This window comes from Sciurus carolinensis, chromosome 7 (assembly GCF_902686445.1).
Source record: "Sciurus carolinensis chromosome 7, mSciCar1.2, whole genome shotgun sequence".
Lineage (NCBI taxonomy): Eukaryota > Metazoa > Chordata > Mammalia > Rodentia > Sciuridae > Sciurus > Sciurus carolinensis.
In genome coordinates this window covers 12,564,005-12,577,631 of record NC_062219.1, presented here as the reverse complement: position 1 = coordinate 12,577,631, position 13,627 = coordinate 12,564,005, and the positions used below count along the sequence as shown (strand labels likewise).

General features: G+C 45.5%; 1 protein-coding gene across 1 annotated transcript in view; it reads right to left on the bottom strand.

The window, feature by feature from the left end:
* Nucleotides 1-8,553, bottom strand: part of Cnksr3 (CNKSR family member 3) — an 87,613-nt gene extending 79,060 nt beyond the window's left edge. Inside the window, exon 1 of the mRNA XM_047559687.1 lies at nt 7,936-8,553. Within this exon, the coding sequence (XP_047415643.1) occupies nt 7,936-7,987 (52 nt within the window). The 5' untranslated portion in view covers nt 7,988-8,553. The remainder of the gene's footprint in view (nt 1-7,935) is intronic.
* Nucleotides 8,554-13,627: the final 5,074 nt, after the last annotated feature.

Below are 13,627 nucleotides of genomic sequence, written 5' to 3'. Positions count from 1 at the left end.
GGTCAGTTTACCTAAGAGGCTGAGTCTTTAAGGATTTGGGTAGCCAAGAGGGGTCCTGAAATCAACCCCAACAGATCCCAAAACATGATGGACTTGTTCAATAAATGAAACTCCTTTTTGACCATGTGACAGAGTTTGTCACCAAGGCCAGGGCTGCTGCTAAGGCTTTTCCAACAGAGCCACCACTAGACTTTAGATGACACCACCTCAAAAGAAGGAGGGGAAAGTGGCCAAGCAGACAGGAAATGGAGAGGCTCTAACTTACATCACAAGCACCAAGGAAAGAGGGTGGGACCGCAGTAAACTACAGCGAGGCAAGTGAAAGGTGACATCAGTCATGACCACGTTAAACATTTAAATAAATGTGATCCAATGCTGTCACCAGTTTTCTTGGAGGGATTATGAATTATCATTAATGAAAAGCATGTGGACGCTGATGTGCCACACACCTCGCCAAGTGCCCTCTCTGCGCTGCCTCTGGTAACCCTAACTGAAGCCCTGTCAGTTGGCTACTGCCAGGGCCATCCTACAGATGAGGAAACTGCCAGGGGGCCTGGAGAAGATCAGACCCCGCAGTGTCAGACAGAATTTGAATCCAGTCCTCTCTGGTTCCGAAGCCTGAATATCATTCACGAACCAGCCCAAACTTCCCTCCCAAAGTTGCCAAATGAGTAAGTTTTGAGGAATCAAAGGTGAGCAGGAAATGGGGCCATGAAAATTGCAAGTGTCATTTAAGAAAGTTTAATGTACGTGGGAAATTCTTACACATGCCAGTTGTTCACACAGATGATAAATGTGCAAGGTGACACTCAGAAATAAAAGCTGGATTAAGAGAATCATTCGTTCCCTTACTGAGCTGCCTTCTGAAACAGCACAACACATCAACAAACTTCAACAACATAAGTAACTGCTAGTAATGTCCCAGCTGCCAAAAGGTCAAGTTCAAAAACTCTAGGATCCTCCATAAGCTGTACACTAAGAACAAGAAAAATAAAGGAACAAGTCCCGTGATCATAAATCCTAAAGAAATAATCAGGAAAGGTTCCTTTTTTTTTTTTAGTTGTTGATGGACGTTTATTTTATTTATTGATCTATATGCAGTGCTGAGGATGGAACCCAGGGCCTCACACATGCCAGGCAAGCGCTCCACTACTGAGCCACAACCCCAGCCCAGGAAAGGTTTCTTGAAGTTGCCCCTCCTCACACCTGGTGATCAGGAAGGAACTAGGAGGTGCCCACCTTGATGACAGGAGGAACCAGGGACCAGACAGAACCATAGAACGGAAGCCTGTGAAATCTGGTCCTGGAGCCTCACCTTAGACCTTGGACAACTCATTTAACTTCCAGAAGCCTCAATTCTGCTCATGGGCAATGGAGATGGGCCTGCCCCGGGCCTCTCCAGGCCAGAGAAAAGAGCTGACAGAACCAACCTGTGGATGGAGGTGCCCTGCTGAACTCACAGAAGTAAGGCTCAATACTTTCATTTAAAGCCTAGGCAGTGGCCAAGCCAGGGATGCGCTCCAGGAAGAGCAGGAATGGAAGTGAAAAGGGAGAGCGAGGTGAGGACAGGAACGTCCCCACGCGCAACAGGCTCAGGACAGCCACAGGAAAGGCAGGGACACTGGCGTGGTGAGGTAGACAAGAGAGGCATCCGCAGTTAACCCAGTGAGATGCAAAAAGCAAGTCTGATGGGCGAGAGCAGGCAGGAAGAGGTCCCCTCCACTCCACACGGACACAGGACTGAGACACTCAGCACTCAGCACAACGCGACCTTCCAAACTTTGAGAACTGTGCTGGTTATTTATTCCTAAAGAGACATTCAGTGTCATTTACCATCAGCAGTGAAATCTCCCCTCGAAATCAGGTAAATATGAAGAACCCCAAGCAGTCACAGGCTACAGGACAATGTGACTAGCCAAAAGCCCAAACTGCCCTCCAAGTCCAGCTGAGGATCTTGAGAATAAGCAGCAGCCATGGCGACCACCAACTACCCCAAGACCCCTCCTGCCTAATTGCGGTAAAGAATAAAAAATAAAAAAGGACGTTGTGGGAACTCTTCAAGTGCTGAGGGATGGGTAAGAAATCTCAGGGGAAATGTCTCACTGCATTTGCTAAGAATTACCTGATGCTGTTGCTAGGTGGTGCTTAAAAATATAAGCACACGCCCTAAGACTGCCTTTCTGATTTAATGAGTGGCCAAGTCAAAAATCCTCAAATTAAGTGTCATTACTCCAGAACTTAAATAAAACAGACTGAGCACATATCCAATCAGATAGCCCAACGACACAGTCGCAAGTCCTATCAGTAAAGTTCAAAAACTTTTTGCAGCTATGTGCTAGAACTGGTCTTCTCAACCTGTGATGGGTTCATGGATCCCAGGGGACCTTGTTAAAACAAACTGTGCTTTAACAGGCCCGAGGTTTTGCATCTCTGAAAAGTCCCCAGGAGAGGCCGAAGCCACTGGTGACGGACCAGATGTCAGACGGGGTCCACCGTGAGCGCCATCCTAACGCCATCCTGACTGAAGTCCAGTTACCAATTAAATTTTTTCTTTAAATGCTGAACTCTGGTTTGAATTGCTTGGCCCAAAAAGGACCATGACACTGGCAAGAGACATTTGTCACTCAGCTACCCAAGAACCTTCTTGATCAGCTGCAACTACTGCCCTGATCCTCTGACTTGTTGGCAAACAGCAGAGAAATTTCATTAGCACAGACTGATGAACCTGGATGGTCAGAATTCACCTTATGACTGACCGAGTGCTCAGAGAGAAGAGTTTATGTCCTGGAGCTACAGGATAAAAGAAAAGAGGAAACAATAAAAACAAGGAGTAGTCATTTACAGAGGCGGAACTGGGATGCAAACGGAGCCTGCCTCCTGAGCCCACGCTCCCAACCACCAAACCTCACTGCCTGGTGCAGGACACCCAGAGAAGAAGCGATGGACCGGGGAGAGCTTGTGCACCACCACTCGGGAATATGTGACCCTAAGCAAACTTTCTCTGCCTCAGTTTCCTTCTTATGTGCTCACAGAGTACCTACATCTCATTGGGTTTCCTGAGAGTTAAATGAGGGCAGCATCTGCCACGTAATAAATGTTTCAATCAATATTTTTCCAATATTATGATCAAGAAAACCTATCACTGGAGTCCAGAAGATAGAACAGAACCACAGTGGAAGGAAAAGTAGTATTTTAACCTGTGGACAAAAGGCAGACCTTCAGCTGCTGTAAAAAGAAAAGTCCTCTCCATTCCAGTGACCACAGAAGCTGAAAGAAGTTATACCCTAAACTGGAACCAGGGTTACAAACAGAGCTGGCCTCCACATGGGTGGTGGTGGGAAGGGTGAAACGGGGAGGTGGCACACTGAGGTGGACCCCCAGTGGGCCAGCCCTCTAGAGATGACATGGAAATCCAGTCCCTACGTGATGCACGTTAAGATTGCTGGCTGCCGTCTACTAGGAGACATTACAAAGAAAGAGCAGGGCCTGTGGCCAGGTAAGCGCACGGGCAGACCTGCAATCCCACAGGCTCAGTCTTCCAGGGGGAGACCCTGCAACTCTTGGTTGGAGGTGGGAAAGGTGCAGACCCTTCAACCAGGCAGACGACTGTTCTAGAATGAAAACTGGGTTTCCCTGATGTGCTAGCTCAGCAACACACCACTTGAGCTGCCCAGCCTGGACTGATCATGGCCAAGGGACAAACCAGTTCCCCTTCCTCCTTGCTGAGCACACTCCCCAATGGCCTGAAAACAAAGACTACTTGCAGTTATCTGCATTTTACAAACTCCTAACATTTAAATCAAGCTTGGAAACAAAGACCTCAGATAAGTCAAGGTTTTGACCTGAGACCAATAACCAGGAAGAAGTCTCAACAGTATTTCTAAAACCGAGCTGGTCCCTGGCTGGATCAAAGTAGGAACGGGTGGTGATCACTGACTCTGCAAGCTCATCTGTGACCACGAGCGTGTGTGAGCTCCTGTGTGGCAGAGGCCAGGGTTGCCCACCACCATCTATTCTCCCCTCTTCCCTACTGACTCCACTTGTTTTCTTCAAGGCCAAAGTATACCAAACTTCAACAAGAAACGTCCCAGTGACCAGTCTCCCCGACGGCATGAGGTGGCCACAGGACAGTTCTGCAACGAAAATGGAGGCAGGGGCCCTGGACGGACTCTCAGAGAACTCTTTGAGAGGAAGACTCAGCAGCCACCAGGCATGGCCTCTGTGGGTCCTCCTTGCTCCTCCCTGGAATAGGAGCACAGTGCTGGGGTAGGGCAGCCACCTTGCACTGAGGTGCTAAGCATGAAAATGGACACAGCCCGCTGGGCCACCTCTGTGCCATGCGCTGGGAATGGCAGCAAAGACAACAGGAGCCTGGGCTCCAGAGGCACCAGGAGCCCCCATTCAGTCCTGCCTGGCCAATGATCCCAGACTCTCAGCAGAGAAAAACAAAGCCCTCATTTGGCTAATCCACTGGCTCTTCTGTTACGTGCAGCTGACTCTCCATGTTGTAAAAGATCATTTGTTTTGCAAAAGTCTTTACTGAGTTATTGGGCTGGCAAGGTGCCATGAGCTATGAATTAATTTGATTTATAAATTACTTCCTGGCATATTCATATACAGAGAATATACAGGAAGAAACATACACATGAAGGAGGATCCTCCTCCACCAACATATAATCTTAATAACTTCCATCAAGAGTATCCTCAAGACCTACTGATGGCAAAGCTGAAGGTTCTCAGTGTGTCTAGGCATGGCCTTTGAAAGAAACGGAATGAGGAGGAATCCAATCACTTGGGGTCAAATGCTGCTCTGTTACCTTCCAGCTGGGTGACACTAGTCGAGGTACTTAACCTCTGGGTCCTGGTTTTCTCAACTCCAGGATGAAAATAACAGTACCTACCTCAAAGGTTGGTTGTGCATATTAAATGAGTTGACATTCATACAACATTTAGACCAATGCCTTCGACATTGCTAATATTTACTGAGCATTTATTAATATTATGGGAAAATAAAAACCAGATGAATTAATTCATTCTGCAGACAGCAACCTCTTTTCTAAGGCATGGATCTGGCTTGCAATATCAATAGCTGCAGATGTGGCCAGGTTTAGTTTTAAACCTCAGACTTCTCCAGGGCTCATAATCACCACACTCCTTCACACAATACCAAGAGTGGCAAAGTCTACATGAAGAGCTATTTATCAGGGGATATATTTATAAAATGAGGGTTGGGGACAGAGATTAGCAGAGACCACTAAAAATAGTCCTACAAGCAAAGTTTGCATAAGTCAACAGCTTATTAAAAAGTCAATCCCTGAACATCATTGTTATGAAAAACGTTCATATGTCATGCAGTCTGGAAGAATGTGGCCTCTTGTCATCTACCTCAGTCATACATTGGCTCCTTTCATCTTTTTTTAGATTCGAACAAAGAAAATATCCAGGTCTTTCTATGAGGTTGTACTTAAGGGTCCAAAAGGGCACAAGTATTTTGTATGAAGTTGCCAAGTGCTAGCCACAGGTATGTAACCTAGTAAGTATCAAAGGTATTCAGTCACCCACACTGGCTCTTTCAGGTCAAGAGAAAACTCTTTCTAGATGAAAGCAACCTTAGCTCAGTCACAATGTCAAGGCAATTGGATACCAAAAACACATTTAATCAGCTCTTCCTTTTAAATGCTAAACAAATATAACAGCCTGTGAATTTACACTTCTCTCCCAATCCCAAGAGGAGTCAAAAGAAAAAAATAAATTAAAAACCAATGACAAATCTTAAAGGTGCGAAGATGTCTCTCCATAATCTTCCTGTGTGCCCGTTACCATTTTTTGTTGTTGTACATTATCAAATAGGCTGGCAGAGACTCAGAAAAGTCAAGATGTAATCTTTTCTCACCTCTAGAGCAGTATTGCCCAATAGAAATATAATGTAAGCCATGAATATGATCCATGTATAACTGTGAATTTTTAGGAGCTACATTTAAGAAGGTAAAAATAAAAAGGTTATACTAATTTTAATAATAAATTTAGCCCAATATAAATCTATTGGGTTACTATCAATATGAAATAAATGTAAATACTATTAACATGTAATAAGTATAAAAATGATTTAACATCTTTTTTTTTAATTTTGTAGTTGTAGATGGACACAATGCCTTTATTTTATTCATTTTTGTGTGGCGCTGAAGATCGAACCCAGTGCCTCATGCATGCTAGATTAGCGCTCTACCCCTGAGCCACAATCACAGCCCCAATTATTAACATCTTTGACCTTTTTTTTATATACCTAGTCTTCAAAAGTCACATGTATTTTTTACTTAGAGCACTTCATAATTCAGAATAGCCACATTTCAAGGACCCAAGAGTTAACCTTGCTACTGGCTACCATACTGAGCAGAGGTTCTAGAGGTCAAGTTGCTGAAATCATCAGTTTCTCATGCTGTCCTTGAGGATGGACACACAGGTGAAATGGATCACCAACTTAGTCTCTGCAGTTGCTAGGCAGGGATTTGGTAGCATCTTGAATGGAAAAATACACTTCATTTCCAACTAGGACATGGGCAGGTATATAGCTTTAAGTCTATCCTGCACTGGCAATGCTATTTACCATTTTTCCAGGCAAATGGAGTCACAGTATCCAAGTATTTGTTGTTTTCATCCTTGTTTCACCCAAGAGTTCAGGAAATCCTGGTCACCCTTCTCAAGGAGGGTGTTTTCTTTCCCTTCCCAGAGAGGAGCGGGAAATGGTCAGACACCCCCCTGGCACATCCCACACACCTGAGAGCCCTCTGCAGGGGTCTATGACAGGCACAGGCATGAGAAATGAGATGATGGGTTTCCATGATGCTGCAGCCATGAGTGAGACGTTGAAGATGAGCTGATCTTACCAGCACCACCTACCTCACAGGCCTACTGGGACGACCAAGGGCAATAACATAGAGCTCTTAAGAAACTGTGAAGCGCTACACAATTCTACTTATTATTATTGAGAAAGGGCACCATTCCTCACCTGAAAGAGCAGATAGAAAAAAAAGAAAAGAAAAAGACAGTAACTTGAAACAGAGGTGCTGAAGTGGGGAGGGGGAACCCCTGAAAATCCGCTGGTCGTTGGTGGACTTTGTTCTCTTGGAAGAGCACAAAGAGGGTTGAGAAGCCTCTAGCACCTTTTCCTGGGAATCTTGGGAGGCGCTAAAAAGTAGAGACAGCGAGGAGTAAACCCTGAGCCCCGCTTCGCCGCCCATCACCCACTGCGTATCCTCGCACAACTGGAGACAGTGGTTCAAAACAGATTTCTCCTCCCAGGAGAAATGTGGCTTGAAATGTGGCCTGAAAATGCTGCGCCACCGGGGGTACTGGCGCCTCCCCGGGAGTCTTGGCTCTAGGTTTCTCTCGGCGCAGACGCCACAGTGCTGGCTCGGTGCTGCCGGCTCGATCGCCTCTCCAACCAAAACAGAAAGGCTGGGCCAGCGCCGCGGTCTCCCTTTACCTGTCCAACCGCCCCGTCGTGCCTGCCGACTGCCCTGGGCAGGCAGCATTTACGAGGTCCAGCGAGAGTCACCCACACAAAGGCGCCTTGTGCCTCTGCGCTCGCGGACCGGCAGCCAGGTCCCCGGGCACCGCACTTGGGCAGGCAGGGAGGGCGCTCCCCGCGCCGAGCCCCGAATCCCCAGTCCCCATCCCACCGAGAAAGGCTACCCCTAGTCCCTGGTTTAAAGATGGGGCTCCCTTAGGCTTGCCACAATCCGCACCCCCGAAAGGAACAGCTCGGGGCGGGCACACACGGAAGGGGCGCAAAGGCCACTCGGCAGAAGTTTGCATTGTCACCGCGCTGCGCTCTCTCCGTGTCTCGCCTGCAGGAGGGGCTGGGCACCCCCCTCCCCAGCTCCAGCCGCCCCGCTCCAGGGCTGCAGGACGCCGGGGTCCCCCAGGCCCGCTCACCTCTCGTCCAGTCGACCACTTGTTTGGGGCTCCACTTGGTCACGGGCTCCATGGTACAGGATTCGCTGCCCGCCGGGTTAGCGGGGTCAGCGGTAAACTGCTGCCTGCGCCGCGGCTCGGTCCCTGCGCTCCAGAGCGCCCCGTCAAGGCTGCATGGCAGCGGTCAGCGGGTCATCCCGGCGCGGCTCAGCCGGGGGAGAGCGGTCCGGTTGCCAGCACAGGGGACAGCTGCGCGGCTCCTCCTCCAGCTGCCACAGTCCAGCTGCAGCTTTCCTCCTTTCCCCGAGGCCGCCGCCGGGACCCCGGGCACAGCTGCGGCTCCTGGGCGACGGCAGTTGCGGGCGCGCAGAGCTGCGACCCCAGACTCCTGGCCTCAGTTCGGCCCGGGACTCTCCCCGCCTGGGACCGCTTCCTCGGCTCCCGGAACGCGCGCCCGGTTCCCCCGCGGCTCCCCCGGTGCGCCCGTGTGCTCCGCTGGGTCCCCGCTCCGCGTGCGCTGGCGCCCGAGCCTTCCCGCCCGCGGGCCCCACCTCCTGCGCCGCGCTCGGGGGCCGCCCTGGCAGGGAGGAGCGCAGAGCGTGCGCGCTCGGATTACAAAGTTTCAGCTCCCCCGGTCGCTGCCGGAATAAAAGAGGGGGCGGGGCCAAAGGCCCGGGAGACACTCCTGGGAGGGGGAGGGTCCGACTCCGGTTACTTTCCCTCGTAAAGCCCTGGAAGCGCACACCCGGAGCGTCCCCGGCCCCACTTTCCTTTTCAAGGGGCGGGCTGTAGCTCCTGCGTGCATCCTGGAGAGCCGGTTGGCTCGCGTGAGGCCCTGGTCCTATTGGGAGCAGAGCAGTCTATCTCAGGGTGAACAACAGTACATTGAAAAAAAAAAAAAAGGATCTACGAGTTCTGTTCGTTTAAAATGTTTGTATCACAATATTGCTTGGCCATTCCGCCGTCCTCGTACTAAGTGTCTCAAAGTAGAATGATTTTATTTTATTTATGTTTTGCATGACAGGATGACAGTGTAACTCAACGCTATTGCTGTGGCAATATTTCAATTTCTCAAATTAATCACAGCAGACTGGCAGCTCTTGGCATTATACTTTGCCATATTATAGTATTCATATTTGCAAAGTGAGCTAAGGCTTATTTAGATTAGTCATTAACCTTGAGGGGAAAATTGTTAGTCAGCCAAGAAAAAAAAAAAAAAAAAAGTGTGTGCATAGTTTCAATGACTAAGGGAAGAGCCCTTTCACATTCATATGCACTCAATCCGGGACCAGAGTTAACATTAAACTAGGGGAAAATCGTAAATGCCACCTCCTATCTCTCCTTCAGGCCCTCCCTTCCCTACCCTCCAAATATGCATAGAAGATTTTTTGGCCCTTAGTGATTCTTACTTTAAATTACAGTTATTGATTTACATCTTGCCTTGGCAATTGTAACCTCACAAGGGTAGCACCTGCTTGACATTATAGAGAGCTCTTTCTCCTCTCCCTCTTCCAACCAACTAGTTCCTAGCATCTAGTACAAGGGTATTGCTAGTATTTATTCATTCAGTAAATATCTGAATGCTTGCATTAATTCACTCTTTGTTGAATTGGGATCATAGGTACAATTTAGCACATGGGGAAAGATGGCTCGCACCTAGGCATCTGTTGTACAGTGCGATGAGCTAGATAAATCAAGCAGAAGACACATTAAAGATGGAAAACACCAGACTCCGTCCCATGCAATGTTATCTATAGGACTGAGGAATATGCAGCTATCAAACACAGTGGGGTTGTTTTTTTGTGCAAAAGTGATGGACAGACCAGGAAACTTGGCAAAGCCAGTGATAAATTTCCTGATAGAGTAGTTGTCCTAAAAAAATGATCTTTGAAACCATCATTAACTGTCTTTATGGCAGTTAAGTAGGAAGAAGCAACTGGACATTTGTTCACTGGAAGATGTGACCAATCTCATCCATGCCTTTCTTTCCAGCAACCACTATATGCTGTGTCATCTGAGATTATGATTAGGGTGACCACATACCCTATCTCCAAATCAAAATATTCCTGAGCATGAATTATTGATAATTAGGTTGGAATAAGATAAACTAGTCCATAATATCCCTGTAATTATGGGAAAAAAAAACTCAAGTGTGGGTGATTTTGCCATAGTCGGATGATTTCGCCAAGTGTTGATGCTTTCAAACAGTTTTTGAATTCATTTACATTAGTCTTTACTGAAGAGTTAAAAGCAAAAATTCAGGATTTTATCCCACTAAATCGACACACTGTCCACCCTCAGAACATAATCCAGCATAGCTAAAGAGGAAGGCCATGCTAAAATCTCTAACCAGGAAGACCAATTAACTACCTAAATGAATTAGCATTCTGTTTACACTTCAAGTCCTGCAGGCTAATTATTATTTAAATAAGACCTTCTACCTTAATTACAGCTGTTGGCATGTGAAAGTTTTTAGGGAGGCCTGACTTCATATCTGAAATGCAAACTTGAGAACATCGAAAATCACTACTGGCATGTAATAAAGACAGAGTTTTAGGTAAATAGCTTTAGAAATTAAAGTATGTCCAAAACAATCATTTATAATTTGCCTATTTTTCCTCTCTGCTAACTATAATCGTAGTTACAATGTTACCTTGTATATGCACATGATACCACACGGCCTCTATGCAGCAGAACTCTTCTGCTTTATACCTTGAACTGCAATTCCTTGTACATAACAAGGAACTGCATAAGTATAGAAGAGCTGATGCTAGGACCCAAGTCTCCTAGAATTCTCTTCCCTCATCCTTCGTTTTTTCTGAACTTGGGCCTCCTTGCACATTTAGGTCATTTATTCAATCATTGAAATACGTAGTAAGGATCTGTAAAGCATCTACCAAAATAGGCACAAAGGGGTCAGAAGGAATGCCCAGTGGCTTTCATAGATCAAGTCATCACGTGAATTTCTGAGGGGGGAGCAGTTTCTTCTTCAATCAGAGGAAAGTGCCCTAAAAATTCAGACAAGAAGTTTTGAGGATAGATGTGATACCAACATTTTAAGCAGTCTACAATTTATTATTTTATTTGAGAACTAGAGATGAAGCATTTTTGGATTAGTGACTGTTATTATAATTTTTTTATATAAATATGGGAATAGCAAAAGACCCAGCCCCTTCCCCAATTCAAAGCAATGCTTTCCAGAATGAAAGAAAAAAAAAAAAAAAATGCAAGCTGCTCCACTATCCTACATTTTCTCTAGGGTCCTTCTCTTGATGATCATTTTTCCCCCACAATATGGCTTCGTGTTGTTGTTACTGTTGTTGTTTTCAGAACATTTTTAATCATTTGATTCTTTTCACATATAAATTGTCTCATGTATGTCTCATTTGTTATCTTTTAACTTGAGAGATTCCAAAAGATTCTGCAAATTGCTGCCTGGGAAATATCCTACAGTTGGAGCTTAGCATTCTTATCTATGACATTACCTCACTGCAAAGTCATCAGTTAAGGAAATTATCCAGGCTGCTGATGATCTTGTCTTCCACTCAACTCCATTTGGTCTGGTTTCTTCACACCACAGTAATGTAGTTATCACCCTGAACATACCAGGTTTCCATCAGACAATTCAGGTAGTGAAGTCTCGAACTTTTTTTCATTAAACAAGTGCTGCCTTACTTATTGAATTCTTTTGATCATTCGGGTCCCCTAATTAAGTCGTTCTGCCACAGGAAAACTGATATGTGTCTTTCTTTTGCTGAGTCTCTAACTCAAAGATCTCTGTCAATTGGATAAAGATCCAAAACCTCACCTACTTTAAACCATACTTGCAGAAGTTGATTCCACTTTTCCAATAAAAGGAGAAACACAGACACTGTTAAATCCTATTTCCAAAGATTTGAAGCTGTATTGTCATAGACAGTAATACCCACAGAAAGTGTTGAGTTTTAGTACTGGCAAGTGCTGAAGCTGCTAAGGAGCACACAGCACAGACAGAAAAAGAACAAACAGCCCTGCATCCCTCCCCCGGGACCTGGGACCTGCACTTTTCTTGCAGCTATCAGGTTGCAGAGTGTCCAGAGAGTACGGAATGCCATTCCCACCAGTTGTTCTAGCAGTTTCGATTTAACTCATAATCTCCGAACAAGTAAACAAAATACCGAGAGTTTCAGACTTGGTGACTTTTGTTTCAAACCTAAGTTCTGCGTTGATAATAACAAAGACTTGAGGTGAAAGGGGGTTAATAGACCTAAAATTAAAAGTCATTAAACTAGGTCAAGTGAACGTTCAGCTTTAGAATAAAACATTGATTTGAGTACCGCAAACACACTAAGCTATATTGTTTTTAGTTCTCTATAGTATTAACAAAAAATAAAAAATAAAAATGATTGGTTACATACTCTTTTCTATTTCTCTAACTCGAATCCAGCATATCAAACATTTTATGTCATTTCAAATCAAATACAACTATAGATTCAAATACTCTAAACTATAATTAAGCTGCTTTAATGAACTCTGAGTTCAGCTTAAACACTTGTTTATTTTGCTACTGCTTAGCTAAAATTGTATGTAGAGCAACAAAATTCCAGTTTCAAGCTACACCAAGAGTATTTAAATCCTACCACTACTACTAATCAACACATCCAGATCCGCCCTGGCATCTCATTTACATTTCCCAATTGGTATCCTTAGACATCAGTCTGTAACAGGACTCTATTCCTTAATTTTCCAAACTAGCCCTCGCATTTGGAAACGCTGTCTTTATCTAGGGTGGGGGAGAGGTGGAAAGAAAAAGAACATAATAGAAAAGCAGGAAGTAAGAGTCTCAGTCTACTGCAGCATCAGACAGGAAAGGATAAAAATTAACACCAATCAGTGTTTTCCTGTTGGGAGTTGGAGGATTCCATAGGATTTTGAGAACCTTCCCAAAGGTCTAATTGAGCAGGAAAACTCCCACTCGCTGCCAAAAAATCAGCACTATGGTGCTTGAGACCCATATCCAGCTCACAAATGATAGCAACAGTAACTCTTTTAATCCATATGCACTCCATTCTGGAAAAATTCCCTCAATTTTTTTTTCCCATATGAATTCCATATGAATTTTGCTTTTAGTGACAGGGAAATAGGTTTCTCTTCATTCCTTTTTCCACTTTTCCCCCTTTTCTTGGACTTAGTCCCAAGGAAGCTGCTTTGGTGGGAGCAGGGAGATTCTAGGACCTGGGAGAGCCTCAGTTAAGGGCCAAGGGAAAGTCCCATGGAGCTCAAACCTGGAATGTCTGGGTTCCACCAAAGCCTTGCTACAGGTTAGAGAGAAATCAAGGTGAGTCCTGAATAAAACTGGAGGTAAGTCCAGGCCTTCATTCTATCAGGCCCCAAATTATGTCCCCTGTGGGTGTCACATACTGGCTAGCCAGGTAGAGCAAAGACTATAATATCCAAATACCAGGGCTGCCTCACCTGGGAAGACCAGGCAAGGCAATCAGGAGATCCAGTTGTCCTACCATCTCACCTCTTCTTCCAGAGTCACCTCCACCATCTTTTTTTCCTTGTCCTTTCATTAGATAACTTGGTCTGTTCTGTGGCACTGACCTAAGATGTCCCTTTCCTGGAAAATTTATGTTTTAGAAAGGATCTCTTATGAGATCTCAAGTGACTTTATCATCTCAATGCCTTAACCAATCTATCGCTACTGAGTAACCTTGAGCAAACCCACCTT